At 56.6% G+C, this 15,390-nt stretch overlaps 1 protein-coding gene across 6 annotated transcripts in view; it reads left to right on the forward strand.

Annotated features, from left to right (window-relative positions):
- GRB7 (growth factor receptor bound protein 7) overlaps positions 1-13,266 on the forward strand; it is a 44,580-nt gene extending 31,314 nt beyond the window's left edge. For all 6 annotated transcript variants that reach the window (XM_039516240.1, XM_039516239.1, XM_039516241.1 and 3 more), the window contains 12 exons: positions 3,372-3,528; positions 3,950-4,071; positions 4,612-4,689; positions 5,011-5,148; positions 6,072-6,182; positions 6,747-6,845; positions 7,165-7,245; positions 8,607-8,723; positions 9,347-9,407; positions 10,329-10,416; positions 11,248-11,341; positions 11,854-13,266. In XM_039516240.1, coding sequence (XP_039372174.1) covers positions 3,372-3,528; positions 3,950-4,071; positions 4,612-4,689; positions 5,011-5,148; positions 6,072-6,182; positions 6,747-6,845; positions 7,165-7,245; positions 8,607-8,723; positions 9,347-9,407; positions 10,329-10,416; positions 11,248-11,341; positions 11,854-12,000 — 1,293 coding nt within the window. In that variant the 3' untranslated portion in view covers positions 12,001-13,266. The remainder of the gene's footprint in view (positions 1-3,371; positions 3,529-3,949; positions 4,072-4,611; positions 4,690-5,010; positions 5,149-6,071; positions 6,183-6,746; positions 6,846-7,164; positions 7,246-8,606; positions 8,724-9,346; positions 9,408-10,328; positions 10,417-11,247; positions 11,342-11,853) is intronic.
- Positions 13,267-15,390: the final 2,124 nt, after the last annotated feature.

A 15,390-nucleotide genomic window follows, 5' to 3' on the forward strand; every position in this document is an offset into this window, starting at 1 on the left:
GCAAGGTCTCTCTGGCAGAGGGGACGAGCAAGCAGGACCCCTGTTCCCTGGGGTCGGCAGCATCGGAGCAGCCAGAACCCAAGAAGCCGAGTGCCTTTGGCTTTGATTTGGCCTGGCTGCTGGATGAGGAACCTCTGGAAATTCAGCACTTCCCGGAGGGAAGCGGATGAGCCATCACAGAAGGGGAGGTGGGCATGTCATGTTCATGGGTTTTCTACCCTTTGCTTCTCTCCGGGCCAGAGCGCTCCAGTGGTGCCGGGTGGATAATGCCCATGGCAGGCCGCGCAGGGGCCGTCTGGGGGCACAGAGCAAGGGGTCCATGGCACACATAGCCAAAACACGGCCTGGAGACAGCAGGGTTCAGCGCCTGGACTGGTTCCTGCCAGGCAACGGCCGCTGGATAGAGATAAAAGCAGCCACCCGGCGGGTGTCATGCGGGGCCAGCCCAGGACCTGCTTTATTGCAGTCCTAACGACTGTCTGCCCCCTCCGTGCGCAGACACTCAGGGCGTGGCTGGCGTCTGCAAGGAGCAGCTCAGGTGGCTGGTAGAGAGCAGCCAACCACAGAAAGAGCCTCCCCCGGCCCCTAGCAGGTAGCAGAACCAGCTGGGGAGAGAGGAGAAAGGTGCTGAAGGAAACCTGAACCCTCCCTGCAAAGGTCACAGACTTCATGGCAGGCGGGAAGGGGGAGCCTGTGGCTTCAGGACAGCAGCTGGCAGCCTCCCAAGCCACCCCTTGGCCTGGGCTGCCCCCTGCCCCTCCCCACTGGGGTCTGGGTGTTCAGAGCAGGGCAGCCTCCTGTCGCCCTGCCCCCTTGCACGGTCATTTGCACCAGGGCAGAGATGGGCACACTCCCATGAGAGCTTTGCACTGGTGTTACTGATGACACAAGGCCCAGGGCAGCAGGGTTGGGCCCGACGGAGAAGCTGACGGGTTAGTCGGGCTCATCTGGAAGTCAGTGGGACCCATGTGGGTCCCTTGGCCCCGATTCCTAATTCAATTCAAGCAGATTCTAAAAGGGTTGCTGCACAGAGAGACGAGGGGTGTTAACAATCCTAATCCTTTGCCCACGGATATTCACACAGTCCCTCAGCCAGGCAGGGAAGGGATTGAATCTGAATTGCTCCACCTGCTGCTGACATTCAGCCACCTCTGGGGTGGGATGCAGCAGATGTTGAACAGCAGCACCACAGAATGGCAGGGGAAAGAAGTAATCCCTATCGCCAGCTGCTGCACTGTAGCAGAGGAGGAAGGAGGGAGAGAAATTGTCAGAATACCAATACCACACACCTCATCAGAGTATTTTTTGGGGGAGAAGAAAGAGAAAACTGAGCAGCATGATCCAAGGGGTGGGATACCAGCCTGGGAGTTAAGTAGCCTTCGTGCTGTTGCCTTAGCAGCTTTGTGACCCGTGCCTCAGTTTCCCCTCCCCACTCTTCCTTAGTTCTGTTGCAGTGGCGCCCAGGGGCCCCAGTCACAGAGCAAGGTCCGATGGTGCTGGGCACAGTAGAAATGCAGAATGAAAAGACGGTCCCTGCCCCGAAGGGATTACAGTGTCACGAGCTCTTCGGGGAGCGCCTGGCTCTCCCCCGGTGTCTGCACAGGCTGGGGAAGGGCTGCTTCTCGCTGTGTATCTGCGCAGTGCCCGGCACACAGGGGCCCTCATCACAGCCAGGGCAGAGAACAGGCCCAGTGGGCCGGCTCTGCAAAGGGCATTGTTAGACGTACGGCCCGGTTCAGCGGGTGCTTAGCCCCCTCTGGTGGGTTAACTGGGGACTAGCAGGGAGGATTTGGTCTCAGCCTCACCCCAGGTGCTGATTTCGTTGTAAATCCCTTGTGGGCAGGGTCCGGCCATGCTGCTGCTTCCTGCCAGGATCCCCTGGAGGCAGACGGTCTAACAGGGATGAGAACGGGAGGCTGAACATCCGGGTTCAGCCCCTGGCTCTCTCCCGGGCTTGCTTGCGTGACCATGGCCACCTCACTTCGCCTCCATTTCCTTGCTAGGGGCAATGCTCCCGCTCCCTCTGGAGGGGCTGTTTGGGTTCAGTGCTGGGACGGACACACACACACACACACACACACACACACACACACACACACAGAGGAGACACCCCGTGAAAGGGCTGTACGGCTAGAAACTCAGTGAGCTTGTTACGTTCAAAAACCCCAACTGACGCACTACACACCTCAATTTGCGACCGAGTACTGTAATGAGCATGGACGTTACAACTGAGCCAGGATTAGAACCCAGGAGTCCTGTACCCCTAGTACCTGCTCTAGCCCCTAGATAACGCTCCCTCTGTGGCAGTGACACAAAAGGAGACTAAGGCTACCTGGCAGCCGGGTCACTGGGCAACCCACATCCCTGGCACCGCTTCCCCAGGCGCTGGGAGCAGAGGGACGCCGAAGCTACCCGCTCACTTACTGAGGGAGCCAGGGGGGGCTCACAGCCAGAGCGGGGAGTTGCTGGGGGGTTTCATAGCTGGGCTGAGGCCAGTGAACAGCAAGAGGGATTTGGGCTCCCGGGGGGTCAAACCTCCCTATGCCAAAGAGTCAGCACCCCAGAACTGCTCTATGACCCGGCCTCACGGGAGGGAGACAGAGAGAGCTGGTGTCGGGGAGCTCTGGCTTGGAGGTGGGGGAGTCCAAACCGTGCAGGGATCAATCCTGGGACTTTTTGCTCCAAAAGCACAGTCCGCTAACACTTGTATTAAAGAGGCACCTCCGTTAGTTGGCTGCAGTAGAAGGTTCTTATCCTCTGCATGGAGCAGTTGCAGCCAGCCAGCCCGGAGCACTTCATTCCACCCTGAAACCGACGCTGAGATTTTACATCTCCTGCTTAGGTCACACTCCGATCTCTTAGTTATTAGAGACCAAGATAAGACCCACCAATGGGGGGTGGCAGGTTACCCCACTGCTACTGCAGGGTTCTTACACCTTCCTGAGAATCATCTGGTGCTGGGCCCTGCCAGGACATTGGGCTAGATGGAGTCTGGAGCTGATCCTGGCTGGCAGTTCCCGTATGATCCAACAGTGCAAATGCCCCAGAACTGGTCTTGGGGGACAATTGCTCTGGCCAGCAGGGGAGCAGGCGCTAAGACAGGCTTGTTTGCTGTCGCCCTGCTACGCTGCACACGTCACTGCCTCCCCTTGGGAGGGTGATAAATCTCAGCCCAGCTTGGGTTTGCCCTTGGGGCTGGCTATCTGGCTCTCCACGCCCCACCCTGTCCTCCACTGCAGAGAGCATTGACCCAGCCACTCGTGCATTCACAACTGAGATGTGAGGAGGGGAGGGAGCCCAGGGAGTGTCCAGACTGAGGGGGTAGGGCTGTGGGAGAGGGGAATGAACCTGGCCTGGCCTCTGCCCCACAGGTGGTAAAGGTCTTCAGCGAAGATGGCACCTGCCGCTCGCTGGAGGTCACGGCAGGCGCCACGGCCCGCCATGTCTGCGAGATGCTGGTGCAAAAGACTCACGCCCTCCACGACGACAGCTGGTCCCTGGTGGAGCTCCATCAGCACTTGGCTCTAGGTGAGGAGGCGTGTACACCCCCAGGGGGGCCTTGCACGGCTGGCTTGGTGCACATGGCCACCAGTGTGTGTATGCAACTAGGAGCTTGGGGGGAGACGTGTACAGCTGGTTCTGTGCATGTGTGTCCACTAATGCCCAAATGCAAACACAACTTTTGGGGGGGGGTTCATGCTGCCCCGTCTGTGCGTGCAACTGCAGGCTTGGGTGAGGGACTATTAGCCAAGGGACTATTAGCCCCCAAAGCACAAGCTCCTACCACTTGTGCTAAGAGCAACTTGCTGAGCTGGGGCGGTGACAAGCTGCTGTAGTCTCTGAGACTGGCCACTAGAAGGAGACAGGCTGACCCACGCTAACCCAGCGTGCTGTGGCGCATGATGGTTGGCAGGGCTCTTCCCTGAGCCGGTGGCTTTCTCCTCCACAGAGCGGTGCCTGGAAGACCATGAGTCGGTGGTGGAAGTCCAGGCCACCTGGCCCATTGGGGGAGACAGCAGATTTGTCTTCCGGAAGAACTTTGCCAAGTATGAGCTGTTTAAAAGCTCACCGGTAAGCCGACCTTGCTACTGGGCGACCCAGCCCAGCATGACCTGGAGGGGTGGAAGGGGGGGACGATCGGCCTTTCATGCCTTGGACTCCAGTGGGCAGGACCCAGGGAGCATCCCAGGCACAGAACAGCCCTGCCTGGATAGAAGCCAATCCCGGCCACACATTGACCTGACCAGAGAGGACCTGGTGGTGCTCAGAGGAAGAATCCCTGAAGCTGCTGGGAGATCCGGTTGCTGTCCCTTCTCCTGAAACCCCAGCGTCCTCGAGCTGCCCAGCTGGAAAGGAGCTTTGAATATGCTAAAGCCGCCGGACTAAGCATCTACCCCTTAGTGCCAGGGGATTAATTTCAGCAGGCCAGCACCGCCCGGCATTAACTGGACAGCTGCCCAGTGCACCAGGACGTCATCCTTACACAAGCTCACTAGTCCTGACCCCAGGGGAGCCGGTCCTGGTGCCCAGCCAGATGCGGGGGGCTGCTATGGTGCAGAGCCTGGGCTTGCCCCAGAGTCCCCGCTAACCATCTCCTCTCTCTGATCCCAGCAGTCCCTGTTCCCCGAGGTGATGGTCTCCAGCTGCTTGGATGCCAACAAGGGCATGTCCCACTCGGAGCTCATCCAGGTATGCACTGCCAGCCTGCCCTCCTGGCACTCATCGCCGGTGCCCACTTCTGACTCTGGGCCACACGGTTTGAAGCAGGAAAGTGACCCTGGGGACTGTCCACAGACACCGCCCACAAGCAGCTTCGCCCTATAAACAGGCATAGCATGAGCCTGCGGTGGGGTGGGGAGAAAGCGAATGCACCTGGGATAAACCCGCCCTGCAGCCTGTTAGTCAGAGAGCTTAATGCTTGAGCTGCAGGCCTGACAGCCTCACGCTTTGGGGCCAGTTCAGTGTCATCTCTTCCTTCCCACGCTCTCCCCAACTCCTCCTCTCCTGCAGAACTTCCTCAATTCCGGCAGCTGCCCAGAGATCCAGGGCTTCCTGCACCTGAAGGAGGTTGGGCGCAAGGTCTGGAAGAGGTTTTACTTCTCCCTCCGGCGCTCAGGGCTTTACTACTCCACAAAGGGCACATCTAAGGTGAGGCTGAGCCCACCCTGGGCAGATTTGACCCTCCCCTTCCAACAGGTCTCCCCAGCACCACTAGGGGGCACCGTAGGAGGGGTGGGGCTGAAGACATCCTGTGGCCGTGGGTTTCCTATAGAAGTGGCTAGTTCTTACTTACTTTGGGTGTAGCGACCTGAACTGTGCCCTTTATGAGTCACAAGTGGGGCTTGAATCCTGGATAGTTAGCTCAAAGCACAGGACGTGCCTCCCTTGCACTAAAGGAATAGCTCCCTTAGCTGGTAGCAGTAGTAGGCTCTTATCCCAATATGAAGCTCTGCAGGCTCTATTGATGCTACACATACGTCACCCCTCTAGTGGTGGCCGGGCCACACACGCCTATTGATGAGCCTGCTGCAGCCCTTGCTAAGGGAGCGGGAGCTTTTAGCTCAGACACCAGAGGCCCCTCTAATTCAATCCAAAGGTTCCTGGTTCAGTGCCCCTGCTGAGAACCTGCCCAGCAGACTGACGCCACATGAATAGCGGCATCCAGAATGAGCACGCAGGGAGCTATTAAAGCAGAAGTGATTTTTAAAACCCTTCCTTGACCTTTGATGCCATTTAAATCTGCCCTTCATTCCCTCGAGCCAGTTATTATCAGCGTTTATTATGGGTATTCCACAGCCTTGGTCAGCACGGGAGACCCAAATTGCTTAGAGACCGATCGTTTTCCCTACCTCTGGCCAGTCGGTTTCCCTTCCTGGTGTTCATGCTCTAAGGCCCTGGTGACTCCTGGGTTTGAGTCCCCTGTGCCATGTGCTTGGGTCACTGCAGTGTCTGGAGTGTGGTCTCTCCGGCCCTTCAGGGTGCTGGACGGGAAGCGTCCTGGTCCCTGGTCGCCCTGCCCCATGACTGCCTCCCCTAATCCAGCACATGCTCTTCCTTCCTCTCCTCCCCAGGACCCACGGCATCTACAGTATTTCGCTGACCTCAACGAGTCCAATGTCTACTTCATCACGCAAGGGAAAAAGCACTACGGCACGCCCACCGAGTTCAGCTTCTGCATCAAGGTGAGGGAGGCCACGGTGTTTCAAGGGGGTACGGCTGCCGCCTGGCACCCTAGGGGTGAAGCAATCCCTGCCCAAACAGGGCCAAATCCATCCCTGCTGTAAACCCAGCAGACGTGAGGAGGGTTACACCAGGGGCCCCGTGCGCAAAGTCCTTTCGGGCGCTCTTGAGGTGGAAGGGACTGGAGAAACACCAGCGGCAACCATTAAGGCCGTGTGGTTAGCGCAAAGGAGGGCTGGGCGTCAGGACTCCTGGGTTCATGTGCCAGATTTCAGATTGGAGGGTAGAGCAGAGGGGCCTGGGATACAGGACTCCTGGGCTCTGTTCCCAGCAATCAGAGAAGATTGGGGTCTGGTGGTGGGGGGACTGGAACTCAGGACTCCTGGATTCTTTTCCCAGCTCTCCCAGAGACTTAATGTGGCTAGTCCGTGCCTCGCTCTCCCCCGCCAAAAACAGGGCTAACAACTTGGGGGGCTCGGTTAGCGCCCGGGGAGCTCTGTGCCGTCGTCTTCCGGCTGGCGCTGGAGACGGCTCCTTGTGGTTACCGTTGTTGCTCTGCTCTGCAGCCCTACAAGGTGCGCAGCGGCATGAAAGGCCTCAAGCTCTTCTGCAGCGAGGACGAACAGAGCCGCACCTGCTGGATGGCCGCCTTCCGCCTCTTTAAGGTAAGCGCCCGCCAGCCGGCCCCTGCACCTTGCGGCCAGCCCACTGGCATGCTAGAGCGGACAGCGACACCAGCTGGCAGAAGTGGGGACTGCACTTCGGTTCTGCTTCCTGGGGGAACTCAGCACCACTTGGGCTGGTGAGGTTAGTGCTGCTACTTAGCACCCCCCTCTCCTCCCCGTGTTGCGATGGGTTGCTAAGTGGCCGGTGAGGGGGCTGCTTGTCTTGCAGCACATGCTGTTTGCCCGGGGTGAGGCAGCGCCCTGCTGCTGGGCTTGGCTCTGATGCTGCCGATGCTAACAACGGCTGCTTCCTTCCCAGTATGGCGTGCAGCTCTACAGGAACTACCAGCAGTCCCAGTCCAGACGCAGCCACCAGTCTTGGATCAGCACCACGCCCCTGGTAAGCGCCTCGTCTGAGCCGCCTTGAGAAGCTTCCTTTGCAGCGTCTCCGCGGGACACCTTCCCCGCTTTCCCCTGGCTGGCTCAGCGGGTTGTGTTGGCTCAGTGGATTCCAAATCGCAGTGTACTGTGGTGGCCCCATGCCCACATTCTCCCTACATCCTTCCTCACTGACATGCTCCCAGAAAGGGTAGAGCCCGGGTCAGAAAGGATCTGGACAGGCAGCAGCTGTTCACTGCCCTCGTTGTTCCAGGCCGATGTTCTCTTGTGTGGACACCTCCGGATCTCCTGTTAGTACAGCAGAACATGCTGTTTCTTCCTCCCGCCTCTGGGGGTGAGGTGAATGCCTTCAGCCTAGAGAGCTGGTTGAAAAATGGAGATTTTTCCTTGGAAAGGGTTGGCAGTGCATCATGGGAGGCCCTGGCCAGGGTGCATCCTGGGAGATGTAGTCCAGCTGAGGCGCCTGGCGCATAGAGAAGAATAGCAACACGGGCCAACTGAACTACAGCTCCCATGAGGCACCGTAGCAGCCTTTCCAAATCAAACCTTTTGGGGCTTGGGGGAGTTTGTTTTTCAGAAATTTCACATTTTGTGAAAAATGTGTTTCATCAAAATCCCAATTTCCCATCAGAAAACCAGTTTCAATAGGAAATGTTTGACGAGCCCTTCCCTGGGCTCCTCCACCCCTCCCAGGGCGCAGGAGCGGTGCCAGCCAAGCTGCCCAGCAAGGCATGGTGCTGTTATTCAAACGGAGCTGAAGGCGAGATGGCCTCAGACAGCACCCTCTAGAGGAGGAGCCTGTCAGCACTGGGTGCCGAAGGGAGGACAAGGAGACTGGTGTCTGACCAGATGGAGCCCTTTCGGGGGTTACATGTCAGGTTCTGTCTGCACTGCTCACCTGACAATATCTCCGTGAGGGCGACCTCTCTGGAGGGCATCTATCACATCCGGTCACTGGAGAGCATCAGTCCAAAGTGGCATTCCCCACAGGACCTATGCAGATGATGGGGCACTTAGTTGAGGCAGAGGCTGGGTGGTAACCAGCGATGTAGCTGGCCAGGAAATGTTTCCTTTAAAATACCCAGGGATCCGTGGACTGCGGCGGGATTTTATCATACCCATAATGGTGCTTTGATTTTTATGCCCTGAACTGCTACAGCTCAACACCTAGAGGCCCCCAGGCCCCTCGCCGCCAGGACTCAGCGCTGACGTAATGGGACCCCTCTCACAGCTGCTTACAGGGCCCTGAACTGTACTGCTGCACGCGGTGTCCCTGTCCCACTGCTCGCGTCTTCCAGTACAGGGTCCCTCTTCCTCACCCCCGTTGCTGCGTCTCTTCTCAGCTGTTGTTTCATCCCACAGAGGAGCATGTCTGACAATACCTTGGTGGCCATGGATTTCTCGGGGTGCACAGGCCGGGTGATTGAGAACCCCAACGAGGCGCTGACGGTGGCCCTGGAAGAGGCTCAGTCGTGGAGGGTGAGTCCATGCTTCCATGCGGAGCTAGCAGTCAGAGGCCGGGCAGGGAAGCGGGCTGTGGCTGGAGGCGGTGTTCAGGCCACGCGTCTTCATCAAGCTGTCCAAACAGCTTCCAGCGGGTGGCTTCTCTGCACAGAGAGCTGCACCGGGTTAGCTTAAACAATTAAACGGTGATACAGGCTGGTGGATGCAGTGTTGTTGTAAACGTGTTGATCCCAGGATAGTAGAGAGACAAGGTGGGCGAAGTGATATATTTTGTTGGACCGACTTCTGTTGGTGAGAGAGACGAGCTTTCAAGCTCCACAGAGCTCCTGCTCCAGTCTGGGAAAGGTGAGATGGTCTCAGCCCAGCTCCATCAGCATCCAGTGGGATGTTCTGGTGAGTGTATGGAGGCACAGTGCCATTGCGCCAGATTGGAATGAGGCTACGGTAGCTCATACATTGCAGCCTCCCCCTGCTGCAGCCTGTGCTCTCGCCCTCTCTGGGTCTGTCCTATCCTTGCTCCCAGGTCATTCCCATCATGCACTGTGGCGCTTGTTTCTGGTTTGATTTTCCATGAAAGTAGCATGGCCTAATAACAACACCCCATAGTAATGCCCTGCTCCTTGCTTTCCATGCCGCAGAAGAAGACGAGTCACCGCTATAGCCTGCCAACTCTCTGCCAGGGCTCCCCGCTCAGCACAGGTGAGTGGACACCCCTCTACCCCGCTCCGGTTGGCTGAGGGTCACACAGGGAGAAGTCTTTCCCAAAGAGCTTCTGGGCTTGATCAAAGGGGAGTCAGAACCAGACACTGAAGGGATACAATGAGCCCAATTTCTCTGAACCTTGTGTCAGTGCCAAGTTGGGGTGAAACACTAGCAGACCAGGGCGGTTGTGTCTTACACACACCCTGCACTGGTGCAGACGGAGACACAAAGTGGAGGGGGACTTGGACTGGGGCTTGTTCCAAAAGTGAATTTTGAGATGAAAAAAAAAATATTTTATAGAACCTAAAATGCCACCCTGGATATTCTTCTAACTTTGGTGATAAGGAAATTTGGGGACTGAATTGAAACCTTCCCCAGTATCCGATCTACATGGTGGATAGGGGTCTACTACTGCTGCCAGCCAAAGAATAGTCTTGTAACTAAGGTGCTCAATGGAGACTCGTGTTCAATTCCTGGCTTTGCCACAGACTCCCTGAGTGATCTTGGGCAAGTCATTTGATTTCTCCGTACCTCAGTTTCCCCTCCTACTCTTTGTCTGTCTTGTCTATTTAGCCTGGGAGGGGCTGTCTCTCTCTCTGTGTCCGTGCAGCGCCCAGCACAATGGGGCCCTGATCTCAACTGGGGCCAGTGCTACTTTAATTTATTATTTGTGTTAAGATAGCAGCTAGGAGGCTCAGTCACAGACCAGGACCCCATGGTGCTTGGCACTGTACAGAGACAGAACAAAGAGACAGTCCCTGCCCCGAAGAGTTTGCCTTTTTTATTTTTCTTGCTGTCTCCAGTGCCCCTTCAGCTTTGCAAACCCCGAAATACCAACTTTCTCTGTGAAAGGATTTGTAAGAGAGTCAGATCAAAAAAGCTTTTCTTCCTCCATTTTCTTTTCTTTTCTCTTCTCAGCCATCCATCGAACGCAGCCGTGGTTTCACGGGCGGATCTCAAGGGAAGACACACAGCGATTGATAATCCAGCAGGGATTAGTGGATGGGTATGGAAAGGCTTTGAACACTGATTATATGGCTTTTATTAACTTGGAGTAGACATTAACTCAAGGGACTCCCTGCTGCAGGATGTCAGTGAGGCCAAATGCTTAGCAAGGTTCCAAAGACACTTGGACAGCAATTTAATCCCCAGTCTCACAATATTTTCCTTAAAGTTTCCTTAAAGGCATTTTCCTTAAAGCCCCAGCTTCTGGAGACATGTGATGACATGAGAATCTCAGCTTTTTGTTTAAAGTGAGTTTCTAGCCCTTGTGGTTGCAGACAAAATGTGACCCTTACTACAGGCTCAAAACCAAGAAGACAAATAAGAAACCCTCAATTTAAAAAATAAATAATGATTTTAAAGATAAATCTCAAGTTTTTGGGGCCTGACTTGCGTTTTTTAATAATTGAGGTTGGCAGTACTGCTTTTGTGGATAAGATGAGCACCAGCAGCGGCGCTAGAGAGGATAAAATAAGAAAAGCTTTTGATCTTCATGCTTCAGGGCACACATCAGTTCTGGGGTCAGGAGGGAATGTTCCTCCTTGGTACAGGGCTGTGCAGTTAGTCAGGATTTTATGCCTTAGAGTTATCCAGCACAGGCCACTGTCTGGAACAAGTTCATTGCCAGGTCTCACTGCAAAGGGCTACAGTACCCCTGGGTCATGGCATGGGTTCGGCTGCTTTTAACAGCGTTCCACAGGCGGCTGTGTTCTTTTCAGCTGAGCTGACTGAAAAGCTCACATGCTGCTCTGGGCTCCCCCTGGTGGACAGAAGAGGTTGGGTGGGCAGCAGCAGCGTGTTGGTAACAGCCCCCTCTCTTGTTTTGATTTTGTAGGGTGTTTTTGTTGCGGGAAAGCCAGCGGAACCCCAAGGGGTACGTCTTGTCCTTGTGCCACCTACAGAAAGTCAAGCACTATCTCATCCTGCCAGTAAGTGCCCCTCCCCAGCCCCAGCTGCTACGGACTGTGCCTTCCCAGCAATATGGGTGAGGGTACTTTACGAACTCTCTCAAGGAGCAAACCCATGGGGAGGAGATTCACATATAGGAATGGTGTGGAGCTCCCAACTATTCCAGCCCCGGCCTCTCCCAGCAGGGGGTGCTGTAGGGAGCAGGATAGGAGTGTTGGCTGTGGGGGGAGCTCCTGTATACTCCTGCCCCATCCTCTCCCAGCAGGAGGCGCTGTGGGGAGTGGGGCAGGAGTGCTGGCTATGGGGAGCTCCCAGCCTCTCCCTGTGTGAGTCCATAAAGAGAGACCTATAAGACATCACTAACCTTGGGAACGCTCCCACTCCAGTCCCTCCAGTGTCACTTCCTGCCAGGAGAGGTCACTGCAGCAATAGCGTAATAAGTTCGTAGGGGAGCTGGCTGTTCCCGGCCTGCCCTGGCTAAGCGTGGGCCAGGAGAGCTAAGCACACAGCTTCCCACCCCATTTCTCTGCAGAGCGAGGAAGAGGGGCAGCTTTACTTCACCATGGACGATGGCCAGACGCGCTTTGCCGATCTCATCCAGCTGGTGGAGTTTCACCAAATCAACCGGGGCATCCTGCCCTGCAAACTCAGACATTACTGCACCTGCATTGCCTTGTGACAGGCCCCCGGTGGGTGGCAGGGCTCTGCGACGGGCCACGGCCAACGCACGGCGAGCAGGATGAGGATCAACTCAAACTTCCGCCCCTCGCCCCACTTCGGCCAGGGCAGCGGCGGCCACGGAGGATGGACTTGGCTCGTGCTCCATCCTCTGTTGCAGTGTCAGTCACCACTCAGCCCCGTCAAGTGAGCACCGGCGAGGTGAGAGGCCAGGATGGCACCCCTGGCGCCCAAGGAGCCAGAAGGACCGAAAATCACCGTTCCAAGTCCTCGCCCCTGTGCTTCCACCAGCTCATGGCCTCGTCTCACTGCTGCCCCTCCCCCTGTACCCCTGCTCCCGTCTCTTTCCGCCCCCATATACTTCTGCTCTGATCTCTCTCTGCCCCTCCCTGTATCCCTCCTCTCCCATCTCTTTCTGCACCGTATCCCTCTGCCCCCAGATCTTTCCTCTCCGATCTTTCTCTGCCCCTCCTCCCCTGTGTCTCTCCACTCCCATCTCTCTCTGCCCCATATCCCTCTGTCCCGTAACCCTCCATGCCTGTATTCCCCTTCCCACCTGTATCCCTGCGCCCTCAGCTCTGCCCCAATATGCTCTATATGTTTTGATCCTAAAGTGTCTCCTCCCTCCCCACCAGCTACTCAGTGTTAATGGTCGTATTCTCTGTGCCCTTGGGAAGCCAAGCTGGGAGCTTGGGGATGGTCCCGTTTGGTATGTCCCAGCACTCTCCCTGCACAGACCCCTGGATGCTCCGTTCTGCGCCCTCCTCCCTGGGCCCCTGCAGCCTCTTGGCTGGGTTTCGGAGCTCCTCATCCTTTGGGAAAATCTACCCACTCATGCACTTTCTCCCCTGGATTCCGACCTCTCTGGCCAGTGACCGCTAGGAGCCGAGCCAAGGGGGTGGTTACGTTGCCTTTCTCTTCAGGTTTCCACTTCTTTCCGTCAGACCAGTGCCAGAGTGGCTCCTTCTAACCTAGACCACTGGCCTCCCTGGGGGTCGGAGTCTGGACCCTTCTGTGCACGGACTGAGGCCCACCTTTCTGCTCCCCGCAGCAGCAACCTGCCTGAGGGCAGTCACCATTCCCTCGCCATGGAGAACTGTATGTCAGTGGCAGCGGACCCTGATAGGTGCAGATCCCACACCCGTGCCCCCTGTGTGGGAGTGGCCACGTCTCCCTTTCTGAGCTGGCGGGTGAAGCCGGCAGGCCCAGTCACAGCAAGAAACAGCACCCAGCTGTTTCTGTGCCAGCTGGGGTTAGCAACGGGTTATCAGGCTGCATGGAGAGGCGGGGGGGGGGTGGGGGGGGGGAGGCGTCAATATTGATAGAAGATAACGTTCCGCCAACATGGCTGGCCTTGCTCCCAATCCTCCGGGAGGAAGTCCCTCCTTGGGAACGAGGCAGAAGCTAGCGTCAGCCAGGTTCGGGGCTGGCCAGGAGCTAGGGTGGCTCATACAGAGATTCCTCTGCCATTTGCCCAGGACCATGGGAATCAAGGTGCAGCTGGGTCCATTCAGGCTGAGCCACAGGCAGGGAAGACCTGGAGGTGCAGGGAGTCCAGGGTCACGCTTCGAGCTGGGCTTTGTTCAGATGCTGGGAGGGGTGGGGCTGGCCCCAAGCCCTGCTCTGGACATGGCAGGGAGGAGAAATGGGGGCTTTGGTGGCAGGTGTCAAGGGCGAGAGCAGACAAGTGGAAGAGCCGCAATAAGGAAAGAGCTGGGCTTTTCCCTGTCCCTTCCTGTCAGCCCAAAGGGGCTTCCACTCTCTGGAGTGCAGGCTGCCAGGACCCGGTGATGGGGCTGGGCACAGGTCTGGAAAGTTGGGGGCGAAGGGGGAGTACGTTTCTATCTCCAACTGCCTAGATGCCGACTGTCCTTCCAAACCCATCTCTGTGCAATCCACCATGCTGCAAGCACTGAACTCAACACGCCAGAGACCCCCAAAGCCAGGACCGCCTGGGGTGCTACTAACCCCCATAGCACCAAAGAACCCTATGGGGGGACAGATGTGACCCACTCGGCGTGGAGCTCTGCCCCCTACTGTCTGCAGGGCTAACAGAGGTGAGGGTTTCAGCTCAGGCAGTAGCGACAGGTATTAAGATCCCCAGATTCACTTCCTGTTGCTGATAACCCAGCCAGGGGTGTGGTGTCGCCCTGTTAGAAGGATCCCGGGTTTTGCTAAGAGGACGGATCTATCTCTGTTGTACATACCTGAGAGGCCAGTCGAACTGTGATGTGTTTTATACAAGTGGTAATAAATGTTATTTTTTCATATCCTTGCTTTTATTTTGTACAAAAAAAGAGAAAAATAACCCAAATTAGCACCAAGCCCTGAAAGAAGACAGATTTATCTCTATTTATATCTACTCCAAAATCTTCTCACTACAAATAAATCTCGTCTACTTCACACCTGGCTGCTCTGCTTTCCTTACGGCGATATGGTGGGGAGATGGGTCGGGGGAGTTTGGGATCCAGCCGCCTTCTCGCATTGGCGCTGACTTCTGATCTGCATGCAGCGTCAAACTCCGTGGGAAATTCCACGTAGGCCACAGCCAGGGAAGGGTTAAGCTGAAGGGAAAGGGGCCTGGAGGTGCAATCAGGAGCCAGGACTCCTGGGTTCTATGCTTGGCTCTCGGGATGACCTTGGGCAAAGTCAGCCCCAGATAAGGGCTGGAACTTGAGACCCAGGTTCAATTCCCAGCTCTGCCCCAGACTACTTGTGACCCTGGGCAAATCACCTCATCCCTCTGGGCCTCCATTCCCCCATCTGTCCCATGGGGTGATGCTTTTCCTACCTCGCAGAGCAGGGGTTGCGAGGCTGAATCTATTAATGTCCGAGAGGGGCCCAGGTATGTTCAGCTCTCGCTGCGCCTATTCGTTGCCATGCTCACTAACCGACTCCCGGCAGTTGCCGGCCAGCAGAAGGGCGGCTGTTCCCATGGGGCCAACACAGCCCAATCTGCCGCCCTGAGACGCCCAGGGTTCCAATCAGGAATCAGCCCCCTGCAGCGTTTCAGGCTGGTTCATGGCAATGCAAAACCAAGGGGGCTTGCAATGGCCTGAAGAGGGCTCTTTGCACCAGCTTGGCACAGCTCAGCCCAGAACCTTCCAGCTATTTTAGCCGGAAGAGCAGAAATCCATCCTCCCATCCCACCAAAGCACCCTGCTCCCGCCTCACACAGTGCTGCCATTGTGCTAACTAACTGCCCTGCCTCTGACCCAGACCGTGACCTTCCTGCACAGTGCTCCCTTGGACAAGGGCCCGAATGCAAGGCATGCTGGGTAAGAGGTTTTTGCCTGCCGCCTGAGTTCCCGTGGCGCTTTTTGTGCATCACGTGTGGTGGTAGCCAGACGAGATTAGCCAGGAATCATCATGCAAATCCATCCTGAGATTA

The sequence above is a fragment of the Mauremys reevesii genome, linkage group 27, assembly GCF_016161935.1.
Source record: "Mauremys reevesii isolate NIE-2019 linkage group 27, ASM1616193v1, whole genome shotgun sequence".
NCBI classification, from domain to species: Eukaryota; Metazoa; Chordata; order Testudines; family Geoemydidae; genus Mauremys; species Mauremys reevesii.